This window comes from Notamacropus eugenii, chromosome 1 (assembly GCF_028372415.1).
Source record: "Notamacropus eugenii isolate mMacEug1 chromosome 1, mMacEug1.pri_v2, whole genome shotgun sequence".
Taxonomy (NCBI): Eukaryota; Metazoa; Chordata; class Mammalia; order Diprotodontia; family Macropodidae; genus Notamacropus; species Notamacropus eugenii.
In genome coordinates this window covers 326,317,587-326,342,621 of record NC_092872.1, presented here as the reverse complement: position 1 = coordinate 326,342,621, position 25,035 = coordinate 326,317,587, and the positions used below count along the sequence as shown (strand labels likewise).

General features: G+C 35.4%; 1 protein-coding gene and 1 pseudogene across 3 annotated transcripts in view; both read right to left on the bottom strand.

Annotated features, from left to right (window-relative positions):
• Positions 1-493: 493 nt before the first annotated feature.
• Positions 494-3,031, bottom strand: LOC140517440 (polycomb group RING finger protein 3 pseudogene; annotated as a pseudogene).
• Positions 3,032-15,765: 12,734 nt separating this feature from the next.
• The window catches only part of TXNDC16 (thioredoxin domain containing 16), a 141,076-nt gene continuing 131,806 nt past the window's right edge, over positions 15,766-25,035 (bottom strand). For all 3 annotated transcript variants that reach the window (XM_072629704.1, XM_072629706.1, XM_072629705.1), the window contains exon 20: positions 15,766-16,269. In XM_072629704.1, the coding sequence (XP_072485805.1) occupies positions 16,070-16,269 (200 nt within the window). In that variant the 3' untranslated portion in view covers positions 15,766-16,069. The remainder of the gene's footprint in view (positions 16,270-25,035) is intronic.

The following is a 25,035-nucleotide window of genomic DNA, read 5'->3' as shown; positions in this document are numbered from 1 at the left end:
TTTAAAGATAGCTACAAATTTACAAATATGTATAATGCAGATTGTTATGAGGTCAAGTTACAACTGACTGTGAATTGCTTTTAATCTGAATTTTCATTTTGATATTATTTAATCCTTTCTCAGTCTCATCACATAGGAAACTACCCAAGTTTTAAATGTTTTGCTTAAAATTGTACTGCAGTAATTTCTAGTTTTGCAGAATGCTTCAGCAGATTATGTATTTTAAGGTACTGTAATGTAAATAAGAGTTAAAAATCTTCCCTGCCCATCAATAGGCCTCAGATACCTTTTGTTAATTTGTAATGAGGCACTGGGTCACAAAGATCGTGATGCGCAATGGCTCTGAAAAGTGTATATATACTCCAAGGTGAAGTTTGACTTTGGGAATTGGGGATTTGGGGATGTGCCAGATGAGACTCTGGGTGGTCATTAAAGAGCACCGCTGCCCCCCCCCCCCCCCCCCCCCCCCCCGCCTCAGCTTTGAAAACCTAGATGTTGGTGCTTTGCTGTCTGGTAACTATGTATGTATGTAATAATCAGAAGGATCTGTCTATTGATCTGTATTGTATATATCGCTTATGGTCAGACAGTTAGAAGTCCTGTCTGTTGGTCTTTATTTCTCTGCTTATGTTTTGACTGGAACTTAAAAAGACTGTTGAACCCCTCAAAAGTTTTCCTTTTAGAAAAGCAAATCTAAGAACGTGTACAGCAGGCTATCTTGTATATGTTAGGGTGCTTACTGTTACAGGTAGATAGGTAACATTTATTATGTATATACATATCTAATCATTAAACCATCACATGTTGAATCTGATTTGGATGGAGTATCAGGCTTGGATAAGTCAACAGTTCAAACTGTACTAGAAGTGAACTTAACTAGTTTATATTAAGAAGTTTATTTTAAATAGTCTGAATTAATAGTCTTGTGTTCAGGTTTTAATTGCCTAATTTATGGTCAAATGGATTTAATTAATTTAATTAGCTCTTCTTGTAGATAAGAATGAAGTTGCATTAACTATTAATTCCTTCCATTTCATGCATATGAAACACGAAATTGGAAGAAAAAATAAAGTTGTATAAAGGAGCCCAATTATACCTTCAAAAGTTAATTCACAAACTCAGTCACTAAAGAAATACATATTGAGAAAGATACAGTTTTCTAAGGGCCAGGACTGCCAATGACACTATGCTGGACCAAACATCCTACAACCATAGGCTCCTCCTCATTCCCGCCTTAGTCTCTGTTACTACTGAGGGAGAAAGGTGAACTACACAAGCTCTCCAGGTTCCCTGAGGTTGATGGCATTAACTGTATATTTTAAACTTGGATTTCTCCAGTTCACAACACAACAAAAACAGGGAGCAAGAAGGGAGGGATGAATCGGTGCATCAGACTTGTGGGGGGCACAGTTGATGACTTCGATTTGGATTACTTCAGCAAATGGCTCTATTCTCACTCTTACTTAGTCAGACTCTAAATCACTATTGTAATAAATGTTTGTGTGTTAGCAAATAGGGAATACTATTATGTAAAAAGCCAAAGATACCTACATTTTGGAGAAGAAAGGGTTTAGCAAAACTGACTGGCAGTTACAATTTATCAACTAAAAATTCCATTGGTCAAGAATGACTAGAATTCATTCTGAGTCCTTTTTAACCTCTTTCTATACCAGTCAGCCATTGTAATATGTAGTTTGCAGAAATCATTCCAGATTAACATTTACCAAAGAAAATGCAGGCTGGGTATACATGCATACAAGACAAAGCTAAGAACCAAGGCAATTATGTGGGCAAATCAGGTAAAAATGTTGCCCTTGTTTGGCCTAAAATGGACAGAAATCACCTCATTTCTCTACTTTACTTTTGTGTAGCTAATTACAACCTGTAGGAGGTTTTATTTTTCAATTTTGATAGCTACGAGCTCAAGCCAAGATCTCAATGAAGCTTTTAACTACTCAATTTGGTAGTTACTACTCAAAACACTATCACCTACGACAAGCCGCTAAATCCATTATTTCTCCAGATTGCTAAAACATGTGTGAAATGAAGGGGGGAAAGGTCAAATGGACAAACTATGGTATCAACACATTATACAATTTTTTCATGGAAATGATTAAAAGAAAACTGGAATTGTTCTGTAAGCCTCTGTTAAAATGACTAAAGACAATACAAAACACTCAGCTCTAAGAATGAAAATTTTTTATATTGCGCTGTCTTTATGACTAGTTTTCCAGAACAATTCTGTTGGGTTACGTGATGTCAGTTTGATGTGCTGAGAAGGTGCCTGATGATAGTCTCTGCCAAAAACTCAGTCCCAAAAGACACTAAAGTTCTCTTTCAGCAAGTCCATTTTGGGTCTGCAATGTAGCAGCAAAGATGCTTTGTTAAATCTCCATTTGGTAGCAACTACAAACTTGCGTGTGTGGTCCTTGCCAAGAATCTCTTCCTTGCATAATATATCCAGCTGTTCATTACTTCTGGGATTGTCATTATCCTGTCTTGTTTACCTTCTGAGGTTGTTTTTTGGAACTGTAACGGGCTTTGGTTTCACTATTGGGATGTGAGTGTAAGTGCTGCTTTGCAGAGCAAGTTTCCCCTTTGATGTCTCCTGACACTTTCATGCCTAATTTGTGATATAATTCCCTCAGTTTCCTCATTTCTGCTTCTTGGAAGCCAATTTGTAAACCATGTCTTGCATGGTCCTGTCATGACCCATGCATTGCAGCGGATGACTGATGAATAACAGTTCTATACATTATTTTCAGTGTTATTTTCTTCCGAATACTCTACAGAAGGTAGGCAAACACTCCGTTCCGGTGGTAGCCTCAATTAGGTATCCATTACACTTCTTTTTCTAGTCAGCATCTTTGGGGTCTCCTTCTAGAAGTTCTGCCTTCAGTTTGTCCTTTCCTTGGGTTTTTATGCTACCGTTCTACTCCCTTATCCCGGGAGTCTGGTTTAGTCTGTCTTCTGGGTCGTCACCCCTGCTCCTTTCCTCCTGCCTTTCTAGCAGACAGCCTGGGAATCCCATGCTACCTGGTGGAAACCTTAAAAACTGCTCTTCATTTCACTTGTAAAAGTACTGATGACTGTGTACTACTGGGATATCTTGACAAGCGTAGAGTCGCAGATCCCCCGGGAACTTGCAGGAGAGGAAAAAGGGGAGGGGTGCCGGTTCCTCCTGGTTCTCCGAAAAGGAGGGGAGAACAATGTGTCCGGAGTTTAAAACAAAGAGGCGGAAATGCCCGAGCCCAGCCGAGGAGTCTGGGCGTCCAGCTCTGAGCACCCGGGGCTCCCTCCTGCCCCGCTCCGCCCAAAGGGGTGCGCAGGGGCGAGATCGGAAGGGAGTGAACCGTTGCCGGAGGTCTGCGAAGGAGGGAAGAGCGGCAATCGTTCAAGTTAATTGACCCATGTGGTCCTTCTAGTATTTCAATTTTCTCAGCTGTAAAATGGGTTTAACAAAATTTGTAGTATCTCCTTAACAAAGCTGTTTTGTGGATCAAATATAAAATATTTTAAAAAGTGAAATATCATATAAACATTCATATGACTCCTCTCCAAATCCCCTTTGCAAAATACATATCTAACACTTGCTAGTTGGTTGTACTTAATAAATAATTAGTAAAAGAAAAACAGCCAAGATTTCTTCATTACTTGTGTGGTATCACAACTTCTAATTTTCTACTGGTATATTACATAGAACTGAGATACAATATTTAAGTTGTATTTCAAACTCCTATTTTCTAAATATAGCTTGAAGTAATTTAATTTTTTAAATGAATGTTGGCTTAAAATTCTGTATTTTTTAATTGACAACTCAACAAAATTCTGTATTTACAGCTCAAAGAAATAGCTTTTCATTTTGGCTGAGCTTTGGTGACATGCAATTTCATGTTATCCAAGTTTGTTATGGAGCTAACATTCTCTCATATAACTCTTATAATATAATTGATCTCAGTCTTACAAAATAAAGCAGAAATGACTGGGATATTGGACAATGGTTTAGCTGAGTTAGACTAAAAAAAATCTGATCCATATTATTACATATTATTAAAAGTTAGTATGTCTTGACAGTAGCATGATAAATATTTCCAGATGTCCAACTTTTGGACAAACCAAGGTAAATTAAAGTTTATTCATATCCACATTCACTTGAGTTTTGGTAAGGCCATCCATCAGCTGTCATATTGATGGAATTCTAATAAAGCTTCCCCTAACCCCAACATTCTAACTTATTTATTTTAACTTCTTTTTTCCAAAGGCATGTCCTAATTTAACCACACAGTCTGGCTATAACCACACCACAGGCCCCCAGACTCAATATAATCACTGCCTCTAGCTAGCCACTGCCCCCAGATCCAATTCACATATTTGAACAGGTGTGTTCTTATACTCAACCACAATAACATCATCCATTTAGCCCAAGACAGGACCACAATACCCTAACTATCCATCTTGACCAGATAGGATCACAATAGCTCCCTAACCAGAAAGAGGCACAACCAAGATGTTTGAACACTGACCCCTTCCCTTTTACCTGATCCTTGAACAAACCTCTCCAACCTTTTTCATACTCATCAGTACACTATAAATTTGCCTGTGTTGTCTAATAAGTTGCTAGTTCCTCTTGAACCTGATGCACTTCTAAGGGGCATTCAATCCTCAATAATTGCCTATATTTGGATTATAGGTGGTCTCACTCTGAATTCTTTGAAATGGGGCCACCAAAACACAACATGAAATAAATATTACTGAACTTCAAATAAAACAATGGGAAATACATAAATATACTAAAACTTATTGCCTTACAGAAAGAAAAAGAAATTTCAGAGCTGCACCTCCCGTAGTTTGTATATAGCATTATTCTTTAGAGCATTTTGAGTGTGGCAAAACTGTGTAATAACATACTCAGTTCTGCTTACTGCATTTTAGGAAGAACACTGATAAAATGGAGAATGTGCAGAGGAGAGCAATCAGAATGACAAATGGCCACAAAAAATAAGTAGCAGAAAAATAAGTTATTTCCTATTAGACAAATGAATAAAAGATGTGAGTAGTTCTCCTAGGGAGAAAACAGCAAATAACAGCAACCATAGAAAAAAATGCTCTAAATCAATAAAAATAAGAAACAGCTGGTGACCAGAAAAGATGAAAGTATAGGAAGAAGCAGTAGAAACCAGCTTTCTTCCACAACTACTCCAGCAAAGACAGGACCAAGAAGTGATTAGGAAAACTAAGAAAACGTCATCATGTGTCATTTTTCCAGCCCAGGTTAGGAGAGGGAACCAATGGAGTGTAGGTACTGAAGAGGGAGCCCATCCAGAAAAGCCAGCCCAAAGTCTTATAGTATGGGAACAGAGCTGAGGGGCCATGGCTGTGTTTCATGGCAAAGAGCACCATAGCAAATCCAGCACTGCCAGAGTGTGAAGCTGTATACTAGGCATGGAGCAAGAAGAGAAGCAAGCTTATAGCTCTGTCACTCTGGCCCAAGAACAGGATCTTGAATTCAGTCCATGGTCCCAGGCTGGGACTTGCAGGCCAGGGAGTTCAACTCAAAATTGAATCTACAATTCTGTGATTCTGAACCTAGAGAACTTTTCAGCTAGTTAAATCGAATGAGCAGCTGCCTTCTAGACTGGCAATGGGGGCAAAGTTGCAGTTTTGTCATCCAGATGGAAATATTGCTACATAAGAACCCAAATCTGATGTGATTGAATGGCACAAATGTGGTCAGTGTAACTCTAAATTAGACAAAATGTCATAGTATCTGAGCCAACAGTAAAGAATACAATAAAACACACAGGCAAAAGAAACCAAAAAGGCAAAGTTTTTTTGTGATTTGCAAATAATCATATGTAATAGAAATGTTAGCAAGCATTTTTAGTTATATGGATTGAAGACTACAATAAAAGATGCATTCCCTTCAGCAGAGTAGCCACTCAGGCAAAAACTTCAAGTTTATTTAAGGCAGGGAAAGCAAATGGTAATGAAATGGTTAGTGAAGAAACTTACAGCTTTAAAAATTGAATTCAACTACAGACTGTTAAAAATTACCAGAGAGGTCACCAGTGTAGATGAGGCTGCTGTAACTTCATGTTTTGAAGAAAATACTTAAAAAACATGAATATACAATCAACACATTTTTAATGTGGATGAAACAGGCTTCATCTGGAAAAAGAGACCTTTCAAAACTTATATTTTGAAAAAATAAGACTCAACCTGGGTTTAAAGTGTGTAAAGATCATATTACACTTCTATTGGGAGGTAATGCAAAGGGAGATTTTAAAAGGAAACCAATGCTTATCAGTCTTGAAATCCTCTTGCTCTGAGAAGCTAAAACTATCTAATGTTTTTAGTTCTTTTATAAGAAAGCATGAGTGACTAGAATTGTTTTTGAATAGTGATTCTCAAGTTATTTTAGCACAGCTATTGAAAAATATTTCAAGGACAATAATACAGTATTTAAAGCATTAACTATTTTAGATAATACTCAAGGATAAAATTATGTATTGTTTACCATATAAGAATTTGAGCATGCAAATTCGCCAAGATGTGGATAAAGTTTTCTGAACCCACTAGCATATGAAGACTTACAGAAAGAAAAGATAGTTCAGTTTAGGCAAAAGTATTTTAAACAACAGTAATTATTTTTTCATCATAACACCAGTAAAGAATTTTATTTAAGTATAATAGTAATTTTTAAAACTTTCCTTGCTTTCTATAACTACTATATTACTTTATAATAAATGAATCAGAAATATATTTTCCTGATCTTTTGTTATTATGTTATATTAATAAAGAAATAAAGACCTTATTTTTAATAATTTTCATTGAACATTTCCATTAGGCTAGAAAAAATTACCACAATATATATACAGTCACTCCTCAACTTTGTACTGTTCTCAGAAAATGGAACAAAAGCAAAAACCCAAATGATGAAATATTGAACCTATGGGAAATAGGGGGTTAGGATCCCATGACCATCAAAAACTGTAATCTTTCACTAGAGATTGCTGAAAATACACTTTCCTACATACAATTCTTTATAATAAAATATTAATACTGATGACATGCACTTTTCTAACACAGTAACCATGAAATAACCCATACAATGCATTATGCAAAATACAACTGGTAACATTTTTTTCTCACTAGTAATTTAGTAGAATTCTGTGACCTTTTGTACTAACAGTTCAACAAAAAAATTGATTTCATATGATACTCACTTTTCATAATGCATGAAATCTATAGAAACATAAATATTATAAGGCAAATAAAAATTCTTAAAACTAAAACATATTTTAACCTGAATCTTACCTTCCACTGTGTCAGATGATAGTATGAGGGCATTGTATTGTATACTATACTTTACTCCTTTTTGCAGATATAAAGAATTGATGGTTTTGTAACACCAAACTTACAGAGATTTGTGCGGGGCAGGGTCAAGATGGCAGAGTAAAAGCAGGGACTTGCTTGAGCTCTCCCCCAAAACCCTCCAAATACCTGTAAAAAAAATGACAAATTCTAGAGCTACAGAACCCACAAAATGGCAGAGTGAAACAAATCTCCAGCCCAAGACAACCTGGAAGGTTGACAGGAAGGGTATATTACACTGGGAGTGGAGTACAGTTCAGCATGAGCACCAACACAGACAGGGCCGGAGCAGGCCTCAGGGGACTGACTCACTGGCAGCTGTGGCAATTTCCAGACTTTTCAACCCGCAAATGCCAAAGATAGCTTAGAAGTTCAGTGGGAAAATTCTGTGGGACCTGGATGAAAGAGAAGCTGGGGTAGGGAGTGGGGGTGGTAGCATAGCAGTGGCAACAACAGCAGCAACAATGACTCCCTTGGGAGTTCTGGGCCCACACAGAGTGAGGAATCAAGAGGCTGACACAAAATTTCTGCAGCCTGAGACAGTAAAGGCACCCCTACCCCCACCCCCACTAGAAGCAGAGTCCTACCTTCACAAAGAATTAAAAAGTCAAGTATTTGGCTGGGAAGATGAGCAAACAGTATAAAAAACTCAGACTACAGAATCTTACTTTGGTGACAAAGAAGATCAAAACATGAAACCAGAAGAAAACAAAATCAAAGCTCCTACATCAAACACCTCAAGAAAACTTTAACTGGTCTCAGGCCATGGAAGGGCTCAGGAAGGATTTTGTAAATCAAGTAAGAGAAGGAGAGGAAAAATTAGAAAGAGAAATGAGTGATGCAAGAAAGATGAAAAATGATTCAACAGCTTGCTAAAGGAGCCCCCAAAAAATGCTGAAGAAAATAACACCTTTAAAAATAGAATAAATCAAGGGCAGAGCCAAGATGATGGAGTAGAAAAAAGGACCTGTAGAAGTTCCCCCAGATAGACCATAAAATACCTGTAACAAATGACACTAAATAAATTTTAGAGCAGCAGAAGCCTCAAAAAGACAGAGTAAAAGAGATTTCCAGTCCAAGACAGCCTGAAAGCCAACAGGAAAGGTCTATTGCACCAGGCAGGAACAGGCCCCAGAACAGGCTTCAGGGAGGCATCAGAAGCAGCAGTTCCCAGATTCCTCAACCCATGAACTCCACAGACAGCTTCAAAGGTCAGTGAGAAAGCTCCTTCACCCAGAAGGGAATGTGGTCTGAATCACAGGCAGCAGTCACTGCAGGGTAGCTTAAAGTTCCAGGGGGAATTGAGGAGCTGATCGGAATCTCAGCCCTGGGTGGCAGCCCTGCCCCCCACCTAAAGTCCCTGGAGAATTGAGGCAGATCTGAATCTCAGGCCTGAGAGTGGCCTTGGGGTGAGGAGGAGTGCTGGCTGCCCTGGAGCAGGGCAGGGACTGGAGGCAGTTGTGAAGAGGGAATTCTCACAAATCCTGGGCAGAAAAACTTTTGGTTGCTCCCAGACCAATGTGCAGGCCAGGAGAGGAGTAAACTCCTGTCCCTTGATTGTGCCACTTTGGAGGAACTGAGAACATACAAGTCCCCAGAGTATACCCTCCTCTTGACAAAAGACTGAAAAGTCAAGTAACTGGCTGGAAAAAAATACCCAAAAAAGGGGGAAAAAATAAGACTATAGAAAGTTATTTTCTTGGTGAACAGGTATTTCCTTCCATCCTTTCAGAAGAGGAAGAAATATGCTTACCATGAGAGGAAGTCAAGGCTTCTGCATCCAAAACCTCCAAAATAAATAAGCAATGGTCTCAGGCTATGGAAGAGCTCAAAAAGGATTTTGAAAATCAAGTAACAGAGGTGGAAGAAAACCTGGGAAGAGAAATGAGAGCAATGCAAGAAAATCATGAAAATCAAGTCAACAGATTGCTAAAGGAGACCCAAAAAATGCTGAAGAAAATAACACCTTTAAAAATAAGCTAACTCAATTGGCAAAAGAGGTGCAAAAAGCCAATGAGGAGAAAAATGCTTTAAAAAGCATAATTAGCCAAATGGAAAAGGAGGTTCAAAAGCTCACTGCAGAAAATAGTTTTTAAAAATTAGAATGGAGCAGATGGAAGCTAATGACTTTATGAGAAACCAAGAAATTATAAAACAAAACCAAAAGAATGAAAAATAGAAGATAATGTGAAATATCTCATTGGAAAAAGAACTGACCTGAAAAACAGATCCAGGAGAGATAATTTAAAAATTTTGGGACTATCTGAAAGCCATGATCATAAAAAATGAGCCTAGACATCATCTTTCATGAAATAATTAAGGAAAACTGCCCTGATAGTCTAGAATCAGAGGGCAAATAAATATTGAAAGAATCCACCTATCACCTCCTGAAAGAGATCTGAAAAGAAAAACTCCTAGGAATATTGTAGCCAAATTCCAGAGTTCTCAGGTCAAGAAGAAAATATTGCAAACAGCAAGCAAGAAAGAAACAATTCAAGTATGTGGAAATACAATCAGGATAACACAAGATCTAGCAACTTCTACTTTAAGGGATCAAAGGGCTTGGAATATGATATTCCAGAAGTCAAAGGAACTAGGATCAAAACCAAGAATCACCTACCCAGCAAAACTGAGTATAATACTTCAGGGGAAAAAAATGTGAAGAGACCAGAACTGAATATGAAATTTGACTTTGAAACACAAGAATCAAGAGAAGCATGAAAAGGTAAACAGGAAAGAGAAATCATGAGAGACTTTCTAAAGTTGAACTGTTTACATTCCTACATGGAAAGATAATATTTGTAACTCTTGAGACTTTTCTCAGTATTTCTCAGGTAGTTGGAGGGATCACACACACACACACACACACACACATATACACACACATACATATATATAGACAGAGAGCACAGGGTGAGTTGAATAAGAAGGGATGATATCTAAAAAAAATAAAAGTAAGGGGTGAAAGAGGAATATATTGAGAGGAGAAAGGGAGAAATGGAATGGGGTAAAATATCTCTTATAAAAGAGGCAATAAAAAGCTTTTTCAATGGAGGAGAAAAGGGAGGAGGTGAGAGGAAAAAAGTAAAGCTTACACTCTTCACATTTGGCTTAAGAAGGGAATAACATGCTCACTCAATTTGGTATGAAAATCTATATTACACTACAGAAAAGTAGGGGAGAAGGAGAAAATTGTGGTGGGGGAATGAGAGAAGGGAGAGCAAATGGGAGGAGGGAGTAATTAGAAGTAAACACTTTTGGGGACGGACAAGGTCAAAAGAGAGATTAGAATAAATGAGGGGCAGGATAGGACGGAGGGAAATATAGTTAGTCTTACACAACGTGACTATTTTGGAAGTCTTTTGCAAAACTACACATATGTAGCCTATGTTGAAATGCCTGCCTTCTCAGTGGGAATGAGTGGGAAGGAAGGAAGGGAGAGAAGTTGGGAAGAGAAGTTGGGACTCAAAGTTTTAGGAACAAATGTTGAGAACTGTCTTTGCATACAACTGGGAAAAAAGAAGTACAAGTAATGGGGTATAGAAATCTATCTTGTCCTACAAGAAAAAAGAGAAGATAGGGATAAGGAAGGGAGGGGTATGATAGAAGGGAGGGCATATATAGGGAAGGGGTAATCAGAATGCAAAGCATTATGGGGTGGGGGGAGGGGAGAGATGGGGAGAAAATTTGGAACTCAAAATTATGTGGAAATGAATGTTGAAAACAAAAAATTAACAAATTTTAAAAAATAATAGAATAAATCAAATGACAAAAGAGGCCCAAAAAGCCAATGAGGAGAAGAATGCCTTAAACAGAAGAACTGGCCAAATGAAAAGGAAGTCTAAAAGCTCACTAAAGAAAATAATTCCTTAAAAATTAGATTGGAACAAATGGAAGCTACTGACTTTATGAGGAATCAAGAAATTATATAAACTATATAAATTACATAAAATTATATAAAACAGAACTAAAAGAATGAAAAAATAGAAGACAATGTGAAATATTTCATTGGAAAAGAAGCAAACACTATTGTGGGTGGACAGGACACAGGAGAGAATGGAATAATGGAGGGCAGGTCAGGACAGAGGGAAATGTGGTTAGTAATTCACAACATATCTATTACAGAAGTATTTTGCATGGATACACATGCATGACCTATATTGAATTGGAGGAAGGGGTGAGAATATGGAACTCAAAAATTTTAAAAAAGAATGTTAAAAATTGTTTTTCCATGCAACTGGAAAATAAGATATACAGGCAACAGGATATAGAAATCTATTTTGCCCTACAGGAAAATAAAGGGGAGGGGGAACAGAGGAAGAGGAGGTGAGAGAAGGGAGGATAGACTAGAGGAAGGGGTGGATGGGGTGCATGCTGTCCTGGGGTGGGGGTGGGGAAAGATGGGGAGAAAATTTGTAATTCAAATTCTTGTGGAAGTGAATGTTGAAAAATAAATAAATTATATATTAAAAGAGAGCTTACATCATCTTTCAAGAAATCATCAAGGAAAACTGCCTTGATATTCTAGAAACAGAGGGTTAAATGGAAACTGAAAGAATCCACTGATCACCTCTTAAAAGATGAATTTTTCTGGTAGACTTAGTACTTCATTGCAATGTAAGGACTTAAAAAATTCCCAGTGGTTTCTTAAGGCAAAATGCCTTCCACATCCAGAGAAAGAACTAAGGAATTCGATCACAGAATAAAGCAGATCATTTCCTTTTGTATTATATTTTGGCTTGTTTTATGATTTCTCCCGTTCATTTTAATTCTTCTATGCAACATGACTAAGGTGAAAGTGTATTTAATAGGAATGTATGTGTAGAACCTATATAAAATTGTATACCATCTCAGGAAGGAAGTGGGGAGTTAGAAAGGAAGGAGGGAGAGGTAGGGGAAAAAATCTAAGATATATGGAAGTGATTGTAGAATATTGAAAACAAATAAAATAAAAAATAATAAAAAAAAAGAAAAAAGTGGTTTAGCAAAACTAATAAATATATCAATTATGTTTGAAAAAAAGAGATCCCAAAAGGAAAACCCCTAGGAATATTGTAGCAGAGTTCCCAGGTCAAGGAGAAAATATTGTAAACATCCAAAAAGGAACAATTCGAGTATTGTGGAAATACAATCAAGATAACACAAGATCTAGAGCTTCTATATTAAGTGACTGAAGGGCTTGGAATATGATATTCTGGAGGTCAGAGGAGCTAGGATTAAAACCAAGAATCACCTACCCAGCAAAACTGAGTATAATACTTCAGGAAGAAAATGGAATTTCAATGAAATAGAGGATTTACAAGCCTTTTTGAAGAAAAGACCAGAGCTGAATGGAAAACTTGGCTTTCAAATACAAGAATCAAGAGAACCATGAAGGTGTAATTAAATAAAAAAAGAGTGGAAGACCACAAAATACCTTTTAGCATTTTTCTCTTAGAGTGAAATGGATTAGAAACAGAAAAGCCTCATAAACGTCAGAATGTTTATCTGAATTATTCAAGACCATAGAGAAATATGTACACTAGTACTTTTCAAACACTGATGTATAGCTTTGGATAAAATCTGCTTATTATTTCATTAGTCTCATGAAAAAAGTTTCCAAAAAAAATGCTTGTGTCATGATTACTTAATTATTAAATATATTTGATCCTCATTTGATGAAATTCTTGTCTTTCTCCGTACTACCTTTTTGATAAACTTGATGTGTCTAAGAGACTCCCTTAGATTTATAACATGTCAAGCCATTTTTGATTTTCATTTTCATGCCAAAATAATGTCTTCTTAATTCTATTTTGAATTGAATTCAAAATTGAAATGAATTAATTTGAACTTATTTCAACTCAATAAACAGTTAGGAAATGACTATTATGCATTAGGGAATGAAGCAGGAAGAGGAGATACAAAGGTGAAAATTTAAAACATTTCTTCCTTCAACAAAACAAAACACCAAACTCACAGCCTACAGACATTTTAGAACTAAGTATATCTAATACCTTTATTTTCTCATTAAGCTGCATCACTGACTTTGCACAATTGGGCTTAGGGCCGAATGGACTTGCACTATACTTTGGGGCCATAACTGCACACAAAACTCGAGTTTTAAAGGCAATGAATACACAGGGAGCTTTTTACTCTATAATGGCATGATGAACAAGACCAGTGAAGTTCCTAGTAGGGTACCAACCACTCCACAAATCTGCATTTTCCTAGACTCTCATTTTTTTCTCTACTGCACATAGTGAATGTATGTAATTGTCAGAGCAAAAGTGAAGATGAGGTTATTAATAAAATCAAGTGAATTCTTGAAGGTCCAAATGTTAAAGACAAGAATGCTGAGGATTGACTATAATTATAACCTCAAATAACGCAAATTTGGACTTGACCACTTCATGGGATTATTTGCACTAACTGGGGACTAGCAGATTTTGAGTAAGGGCAGCTAAATCGTCCAGTGGATAGTGCTGGGCCTGGAGTCAGGAAGACTTCTATTCCTGGAGTTCAAAGCTGGCCTCTCACACTTACTAGCTGTGTGACCCTGGGCAAGTCACTTAACCCTATTTGCCTCAGTTCCTCATCTGTAAAATGAGCTAGAGAAGGAAATGACAAACTTTGCCAAGAAAATCCCAAATGCGATATGTTGATATACTTAGAGAATCAAGTAAAAAACTACTTGAAATAATAAACAACTTTGGCAAAGTTGCAGGTTACAAAATAAAGCCACATAAATCATCTGCATTTCTATAGATTACTAACAAAGCCCAACAGCAAGAGATAGAAAGAGAAATCTCATTTAAAGCTATGGTAGACCCTATAAAATATCCAGGAGTCTACCTGCCAAAACAAACCCAGGGACTATATGAACACAATTGCAAAACACTTTTCACATAAATAAAGTCAGATCTAAGTAATTAGAAAGTTAGAAAATCCCAAATGGGGCTTTGCATATGGCTTTCATTTTAATGAAAAAAAGGGGAAGAGCCTTTCAATTTAAATATTTTGAAATTTATTTGCTACTTTTATCTCCATATGGAAGTTTCAAAATATCATTTCTTCTAAATAAGCTTCTCTGTAAAATTACTCTGGCAAAATGCAATGATAAAAATAACTACCAACAAAGGAATTAGGCAATTTTGCAAATGAAATGTTTTAGCATAAATATGTATGATGTTTTAAATATTAGGAACTATTTTTTTACATGTTTTGCATGATAGTATCTAGTGTTTTGTTACTAAGGCTAGGTTTTACGGGTAATATCTTGTTAGTATAATCAGTACTGTTTATTTTAATTAAAATTCACTAATCTCAATTGTCATCCAATTACTAATAGTAACCATTGATAGTAACAATAATATAAATTATATATGTATATGTGTGTACATATATATACATATATGTTGTATATATATACATATATATATATATAACATGTAACATTTTTTGATTTTTATAACAATTCTATAAAGGAGGTGGGCAAGTATTTTATGGATGGAGAAACAGAGACTTGGCAAGTTGTACTTGCTCAAAGTCCCACAACTGAGTACTAACAGAGTTGTAAAGAACTTGTCTACCTTAAGCAGAAATGTGACAGACTACTTCAACTTTACTATTATCTGAAATTTAGCAAGAATAGTAATTAATCAGCTCTTCTCATTTTAAATAAATATGAATCCTTAAGTCTTAGGAGGATTCATGAAAGTTTCCCAGGCTTTTAAAAAATATTGTTGGGAAATACCATAAACATAATTTATTTAGGCTATGCCTATACAAAAACTTTACATTTTATTTTAATAGTTTCCATTTTCTAAAAGTACTTTCTCATCTATTTTCTCACATATAACAATAATAAATCAGAAAAGTAAATTCAATCATCCCAATACGTCACAGATTTGGGGACAAAATAAACCAGTGCTTAGATCTTAATTGATGGATTCACGAGGTAGACTACTATGACAAACTGTTGGCAAATGTTTACATTTGTAGTTTGATATTAATGACATGCAAATACCTATATATAGTGATATGATCAAGCCATCTCCATATATTAAGCTTATTCCTTCCTCAACTCTATCTGGTAGGTCCTTCTCATCCATACTACCTGCTCCAGTTCTTATCACTCTCTTGAGATTGCATTTGTATATATTTTAGCTCTCCTTACTAATATATAGGTAAGTTCCTTGTATAAAACTCCCCAGGAGACTGTAAACTCCTTGAAGGAAAGGGCTGTCATTCTTGTCTTTGTAGCCCCAGAGTCTAGTACATACCTTGCTCACAGTAGGTGCTAAATGTTTTTTGAATTGAACTAAATGGCTTTATAAACAATAAAATGCTACAGAAATTATTATTGTTGCTACATTCTATTTATTCCTATATAATAAAGGTCATACAACAAAATTAAATTGATCATTTAATGATAAATATTTGATCTGTGGTATGATGGGACATTCCAGTGATTAGGACTAAGTTAAATTAATATACAATCTAAAGAACATAAATTTTATCCAGAGCTTTAAAATAGTTATAATTTTTAATTAAGGTAATATATTCAAATGCCAAATAAGTCAAAAAGCCTCTGACATATCTCCCCAAATTCTGCAGTTAACTAAATTTTGAAAATCACAAATAATTATCACCAAGTTTAAACATTTTTCCTGCTCTTTCAAATGGAGTTGTTTTCTCAGTGTTTCATTTTCATTGTTTAAGTAGCTTCCTTTCTGATTGCAGGTTTATCTTCAGAGTGTCCATTGTCATGCTGTTGAAGATCAATTGTTTTCGCACATGTAAGCATATTTGGTGCAGGAAACTGGGCAATTTCTGTGTAGGGAACTGTGGCATCCATCCTGCTAAGAAAATTGTAAGCAGGAAGAGGTGGCTTCCAGTCTTCATCAGATAAAGTTGCTATGAAAAGAATAATGTTAATAATTAAAAGTACAGTTGTTAGAAAGCTAATTAATGAAAGTACACAAAAGTTTTTTTTATAGTATTGTAATTTTCAGCTATTTTTGCAAAAGAAATATATTACTTTCACTAACAGTAAGAAATTTGGTAAATATGTTTTTCTTAGGATTATAATTTTTGCTTTTTGAAATCTTTGGTTAGCACCTCTTTTTCAACTTCAACTGTTTTTATTCAACATCAAGAGTACACATATGTGTGTGTGTAAATATATATGTACATACATATATATATATAATGCTATACAAAAAACTGCAACTGAATAGACTAAACTAGAAAATGGAAAAGTGATTTGCTTTGTAAGATAAGTTAAGCATTAAATGTAGTCAAAAAGAAATTCAATATTAAAAAAGTCCATGCTATTTCCAAGACTATAGAAAGAGATAAAAGAGAAGGAGGGGATGGAAACAAGGTTGGAGTTTCATCTCCTTTTGCAACCATGTTAGTAATTAGAAGTATGACATAAGCTAACTTATTTGTATCTCCAATAATTCTCCATTAAGATAACCCATTTTAGAAATGAGTTCTGGAATTTGACTAAAATTTTCTAAAATGCCATTTGGAAGAAACATAAAGCAATAAGGATGACTGAGCAAGGAAATGATTGGTTTTGGTTTCATTCAAACTTCTGATCACATGTATTTCAGTTTCCTATATACGTTACCTGTGTAACCAAAACTTTTTTAAAAACATAAATCCAAATGAAGAAAAATGAATTCTACTTCCTAGAAACAATTTCAGCATAATGTCAAGCAACTCAGAGATGTTTATGAGACAAATCTAAGCATTTCTCATAAGTAAAAAAAATTGAGAAAAGACTTTTTGAAAGTTCAAGGAATAAAGTCTAATTAATAAATAGTTATAAATTATAAATATATACATAAATATACAATAATATAAAATATATATAATTATATAAAATACAAATATATATGAATATAATGAATAAATTAATAATTTATTAGACCGTAATTAAACAAAAAAATTGACAAATGTAAATTTGTAGTCTTCCTTCAGCTTTTTTTTTGACCGGACCTGTGATTTCATTAGTATTGGGAACTCCAATTAATGTAGATCAGCACCTGTTCTTCAATTTATAGTATTAGAGACAAATTTATTTGAGACATTGAGTGGTTAAGTGCTTAGACAACAGTCACAAATAAATATGGACTTGAAAGCAGGTGTTAACTGATGTCATGACTAGTTGGCTTCTATTTACCATGCAATATTTCTGCTCATTGACATTATTACCCAAACATTAATGTTTTAGATTGGTGATCCCTACAGACAAGGTAGTAAATTCAAAGATGACATAAAGATGAATTTAAATATTTCTTGAATATAATATAAGTAGATGACTGGGCTTTGCACTAAAATACAACAAAACAAAGCAAAACAAAACCTCAGGAAAGGCAAATCATTTAGCAATTCCTTAATTTTTAAAGGTAAACACTGCAGCCTAGTGGTCTGACCATGTTGACAGGCTATTAAAATAATTTAAATCTTGTTCTGCTAAGGACTAGCTGAGCTAAACTGAAAACAAAACGAATCCTTGAATTTGGCTACACGATTCAGAATTGAAAGGATCTAGTATATTTCTTCATTATAAACGTGAGGGAATTGAGACCCAGACAGGTTAAGTGATTTGCTCAAAGTTGCACAGGTACAGCTAGAATCTGAAGCCAGATCCTCTGACTCCTAACTAATCAGCAAAATACAAAAGTGTTTGGTAATAAATGTTACAAAAGTAGTGAAGGAAAAGTTTTACAAATAAAACTAGTGTTAACAAAAAAGTGAGAGGCATTGTGGCACAGTGGATAGAGGACCAGTTTTGGAGTCAGGAAGACCTGGCTTAAAGTCCTACCTCTGGCACACAGTAGATGTGTGTGAACATGGAAAAATCATTTAGGCTGTCAGTGTTCTAGTAACTATCTCAAGACTAAGTTACAGATAAACATCAATAGCGTTTTTAGGAGTTTCTCACAGCAATGGATTCACGGGTCTGGACCAAAGAAATAAAGAAGGCAAAACCAGCGTATTTCACAGCTGTGACAGACACACACTCTGAGAGATGTTGGGTAACAAGCTGGTACAATGAAGAATGTAGTCAATTCACTAGCACACAGACCTTGACCACAAGAATACATTTCTACGGAAGGGGTTTTTGTTTTTTGGAGTTTCTCTCTCTCTCTCTCTCTCTCTCTCTCTCTCTCTCTCTCTCTCTCTCTCTCTCTCTCTCTCTCTCTCTCTCTCTCTTTCTCTCTCTCTCTCTCTCTCTCTCTCTCCCACCCTCCCTCCCTCCCTCTCTCTCTCTCTCTCTTTATTTAGTTAAAACAATTAAGACTTCCCACCTTGATTGCAACAAAGCATATCATTTTGGGAACCCAAAATGAGTGGAGATTCAAGAAAGATAATGATCTCCAAGAATGAAGTGGCACTTCTCTTTGCCAGGGTCAATCCTGCTAAGGACCCCTTGATTTTATCCTCTCCCTCTCTATGTATTTTAGCTTTCCTTATCTACTTGTTATTTCCTTACTGTCTTGAAACATGCCAAAGTCTCCTCATACCTATGAAATCCAAAAGATCCCATCTTTCCCTCAGGCTGTTATTGTTCTATCATCTCTCTTGAACAGAATTATTAGAACAAAGTATTAGTCATACTTGTTGCCCCTTTCCTTTCTTAACACTTTCCAATCTGGTTTCTACCCTCATCTCAATTTAAAGGGATTTTTCTAAATTACCAATGGTCCTTTAATTGCAAATTTGATGGTCTTTTCTCCATCTTCATCTGTCTTGAATACTCTGATTCATTTGATGCTGTTATCACTTTCTACTCTTGAATTCTCCTTTCTGAGCATGTGTAAGTCAGGAATGCTCTTTCCTAGATCTCTCCCCACTTGTCTGACCAGTCCTCATTCTCCTTTGCTGGCTCATCATGCAAAATTTGGCAAGTGATTTTAAATAGGGAAGGAAGAAGAATGTAGCTTGGGCAGGGGAAATGGCCTATGCAAGAATAAGCCCATGGGCTGCTTGGCTCTCCTGGGAATGAGGATAACCTGCCTGATCTCATTCCTCAATGATTAATTTAATCTTACCTTATGATATCCTACTCATCTTAGTTATTCTGAATCCGGAATTGTCATTGTACAATTCCTGTTACCATTCCTCTCGAGCTGAGAAGCAGTAAGGTCTCCTCTAAAGTTGATTCCCCAAAAGTCTCACTCAAAATCCATGGTACTCTGTGGAATGCCTGCTCCAGAGGAAACAAACTTCCTTTCATCTTAAACTTTTTCCTTTTTTACTTCTTCCAACTTCTTGTTCTCACTGAGATATGGCTCCTCCTGATGACACAACACCCTTAGTCACTCTTCCCAGCACTGGCTGCACTTTTAACTCGTACATCCAACTCAGTGATTGTGGGGGGCGAGTCAGAATACTCTTTGCTCCACCCTACCACTTGTAATAGGTAACTTGTGACCCACCTGCTGTTCCACCGATCTGCTTTGCCCTCCTAAATGTACATAGCCCATTTGTAACTCCCCTCACTGAACTTCCCTGTTTGAGTAAGATAAGACCATTGTTCCAGATTCTTTGACCCTCAAATAACTTACTTTATTTTTTGATTACCTTGTTGATCTGATATTTATACAGGTCTGACACCTCTTCCCTACTTCCTATTTATTCTTATAAATAAGAACGTCCTTCGGCAAAGAAGGGTGAACACACACAGATTCTTAAGCTAATCACATAACCTTGTTTACACATATTTGCTTGCTTCTTGTCTCCCCCATTAGACTGTGAGCTCCATGAGGGCAAGGACTGTCTTTCAGCCTTTCCTTGCATTCTTAGTGCTTAGTAAAGATACTTAAGAGATGCTTACTGACTGACAACCAACATACTTGTAGTAGTTATCTTTTTATTAATCTCCAGAAAATTCTCTTATTCCTCAATGATTTCAATACTTGGCCCAGTCTTTGTCTCTTCCCTAACTTCTGCCTTCACAATAAGGTACTTGAACATTCATACTGAACTCCCTCAAACACCCAGATTTTTAGGTCTTTAGCTTGTTAATTTCCCATGACATATTTACCCCCATCACCCCACATCAGCTCCATAGATAAGCACACCCTTGATCTTGCCAATACCCCTAAATACTCTGTTTGCCTGTTCATAAACTCTGAAATTTTTTTATCTGACTCAATTTTTTAAAAAATCATCATATATTTCATTCTACCTAACAACCTAACTGTTCCTCATTGTCCCTGGAAACTCAATTCTCCCTACACCTCAGTTCTTTCACAGACCATTACTCCTAAACTGCCTATATTCTTCTCCATTCTCCATTTTGACCTTTTGATGAACCAGTTCAACTTTCCACTATTTTCTCTCAAGTCCTTTACTACCCCTCACCTCCAAATCTATCATGAATATTGTCTGCCAGGTACCAGCCATGGATTACTCTCATCATGTATTGAAGAAAATTATAAAACCATGCTGAGTCCACTACAAATTTATATTACATAATATTAACTAGGCCTTCATTGCATCAAAACAATTCTTTTACAACTTTTTAAATGATTCACTTTATTCCATTCCCCAGAGGTTTTTCTAAGACTTTTCATTCCTATTCAAACTTCCCATGTTTTTTTATTGTCCCACATCCTAAGCTGAAAACCTAGCCTCTGATTTCATTGACAAAGGTATAGCTAGCTATTTGCTCAGCTCCCACTTCTCCCCTCCTCATGTCTCATATTACTCACTATTCAAATGCCTTTCTCCATGATCTCTTCATTCATCCTGTCTCATATGAAGAAGTCTTTCTCCTTGCCAAAGCAAGCTCCCTCTACATGTGCAAATGTCCCAAATATGCTTAGATATTAGCTTCTAAACTTAATATATTAGTAATGATATGTAACTGCTTTCTATTCTAATCATTCTATGATTCTTTATTGCATTATCTTTTCTGTTATAAGAATAAAGTTAGCTGTTTCATACTTAATTCATTTTTGTATTCTGGATACACTTTTTTAAACTTTCCTTCCTTGCTGGGAAGAACCTGTAAACTAAAGAGAAAAACAGAATTATTCCTAAAGAATCTGAGTTGGGAGTGTAAATGAAATATAGTTAACCCTAGAGAAATGAACTTAGGTCAAACCAAGAAGACTGGTACAGGTTGCCAACCCTTATAGTCTCAGCTGAATTTTGATACTCTACTTACTATGCTAGAGAGACAACATAATATTGAACTGGAGGAAGCACATTTTGCCATAATATAGTCTTCAGGGTCTATGCTATGGACCAATGTGAGAGGTAAGATTATGGCATTCTTCCAATAATAAACTCCTCAGGTAGATAACAGAGAGTGTTACAACAAAATTAAAGTGGTTCAAAAATGTTGCCAATACATTAATACTTTGATGTACCTGTGATCTAATGGATGTGAGTACTCTCTTCAGTGGTGCAGACTGTCATTCATTCATGTCTTCTCATTCTGTACAACACTTTTGTGCATGACTTCCTACAAATCTTTTGAGGAAAAAATGCAATATGTTGGGGGCCTTCCTACAGATATTTTGCTATTGCTTAGATCTCAATGAGGCAAATGAACTGTCTCTACTCCACACTTGTCACATAAACATAATTCTGAGGATATTCTTTCAGAAACTGCTGTGCAGCACTTCATTGCTGCATTCCAATTCTATTTTCAACATACCTCTCTACTGTCATTTGGGTATGCTAAGTGACTTGCAAATTTATATCTTTAAGATCTATGAGACCACATGAGTTACAATTATACAGCATGACCAAAAATACTGACATTAAAGAGATCTGCCTTTGTTTCAGGGAGAAGCTCAGTGCCATAAAAAGTACTTTATAATATATTCCAAAAACAATTGAGTCAATTTTCTTCCTCCTATTCAATTCTGATTCCAGTTCACTATCCACCTCTACAGTACACTCTAATACATATCATTATGAGGAAAAGGTATTTTTTAACTATTTGGTTTTCCCTATATAGACAGTTAGACTAATCTTTTTATTGAAACAGTCCGTTAAATTTTTTTAAATTATTTTTAGCTTTTCAAGTAGCAATTAAAAAAAAATGTGTCCTTTCCACTATCAACACTGCCCCCCCACCCCATACAACTTAGGCAATTTTTAAAAAATCCCTCAATAACAATATTATCCAGCAGAACAAATTCCTCTATTACCAATGCCCCAAAATGCAAGTCTCTTTTTGCACTTTAAATTCATCACATTTCTGTCAGAGGTAAATGGAGGTTTTATTAATCATTGTTCTCTTGGATTCAAATCTATCATTACATTGATCAAAGTTGTTTTTTTCTATAATATCCTGAAATTGTTTTCCTAGCTTTATTCACTTTGCTCTTTATCAGTTCACAAAGGTCTTCCCAGTTTCCTTTGAAATTGTCTATTTCATTATTTCTTATGGCACAAAAATATTCCATTACATTCATATACCGTAAGTTTTTTTCAGCCATTTCTCAATAGAAGAATTTTCCATTTTGGGGTACCATGAAAAGAGCTGCTACAAATATTTTTGTACCTATAGATCCTTTTTCTTCCTTTAATTCTTTTGTATATAAGTCTACTAGTGGGTATGTAGTATGTCAAAGGGTATGTACAGTTTAATAACTCTCTGAGCATATTTTCATATTAATTTACAAAATGGCTGGATCAATTCACAGCTCCACAGGTTACCTGTTTTCTCATAGCCCCTCCAATATCTGTCATATTCCTGTTCTTTCATCGTTGCCAGTGTGATGGGTATGAGGCAGAACTTCAAAGTTGCTTAATTTTATATTTCTCTAATTGGTGATTTAGAAAATTTTTCATATGATTGTTAGTAGCCTAAATTTCTTCCTCTGAGAAATGTCTTTTTGTATCTTTTGATCATCTATGTATTGGAGAATGACTCTGAATCATATAAATTTTGAAATATGTGTATATACTTATATGTGTGTGTACATCCATCCATACATACACACAAACCCACACACACAGACTTTTACCAGAGAAACATTGTAAAGATTTTTCCCCGATTATCTGTTTTTCTTCTAATTTTTAGTACATTAGATTTGATTATACTATACCTATATTTTATATAAATCAAAATCACTCATTTTGTCTTGTGTGATACTCTCACTTACTTAGTCATGAACACTCTTCCCCTATACACAAAACTGAAATGTAATTTTTTCCCTTGTTCCTCTAATTTAAGTTTTGACTTTTTTAACATCTAGACCAACGCTCATGTACATCAAGATAAGCTCCAACTGGATATATGACTTAGGCATAAAAAGTCACATACCAATCAAACTACCAAAAGCTATATAGCTAAAAAAAAATTTTAATTCATATGGATTAAAAAAAAATTAAAAAGGCAACAATAAAAAAAGTAGGGAGGAAGGAGATCTATCAATACCAGAACTCAAACTGTATAAAGTACTAAAATGTATAAAGTAATAATCATGAAAATTATTTAATACAAACTTTTTTAAAAAGAGGCTGGTGAGTGGAATAGAGTAGGCCCACTACATACCAAGTCAAACACTGTAGCACTGATAAGTCCCCAAATCCCAATTACTGGGGGTGGAGGAAGGGCCTTAATATCTGAAAAAAAACTGCTGGGAAAACTGGATAGCCATCTGGCAGTTTGATTGGTATGACACTGAATAAGTAAACTAAGTTAGCACTAGTATTGTCATTTCTATTATATTATCTTAATCTACTTAAGAGCAATTAATATTTCCCCATTTATTTAGGTCTGTATTTCTGCAAAAAAATATTTTATATTTTCACCTATTCCTTGGATTAATCTTGGTAGATACACTCCTAATATTGTATGATGTATGCTATTATCCTGAATTGTGTTTTTCTTTCTAGTTCTTTCTGGTTATATATAAGAATTCCAAGGATTTATATGTATTTATCTTACATCCTAAAGTTATGAGTTGTTATAATTAATTTTACTAGATTCTCTAGAGTTATCTAGGAACATTATTGTGTTGTATGATGTCCCTTTTCTGTTTACCTTTTTATACTTGAGTCTTGTATTTATTTGAAAATCACATTTTCTTTTCAGCTCTGATGTTTTTATCAAGAATGATTCTTGTTCAAATTGTAGCTCCTTTCCCCTCCAGAATACCTGCTACCAAAACCATTGATCATTTAATGTGGGAGCTGCTAAATCTTGTATTATCCTACTTGTGTCTCCACATTGTTTGAATTATTTCTTTCTGGTTATTTGCAATATTTTCTCCTTAACTTGGGAGCTCTGAAATTTGTCTGTGATATTCTTGGGAATTTTTGTTTTGCTATTTCCTTTAGAAGGTAATTGGTGGATTCTTTTTTTTAATAATTAATTTTAGTTTTCAACAGTCACTTCCATAACATTTTGAGTTTTGAATTTTCTCCCCCTACCCTCTATTCTTTCAATTTCTGTTTCACTCTCTGGTTGCAAAATATCAGGGAAGTCTTCTTTGATAATTTTTTAAAAGATGATACCTAGGTTTATTTTTTTAATCATGGTTTTCAGGTACAATTTTAACAAGAAACACCTACCTAGCAAAATTGAGTATAATTCTTTCAGGGGACAAAATGAAAATTCAATGAAATAGAAGACTTTTAAGCATTCTTGATAAAAAGATCAGAGCCAAAAAGAAAATGTGATTTTCAAATAAATAC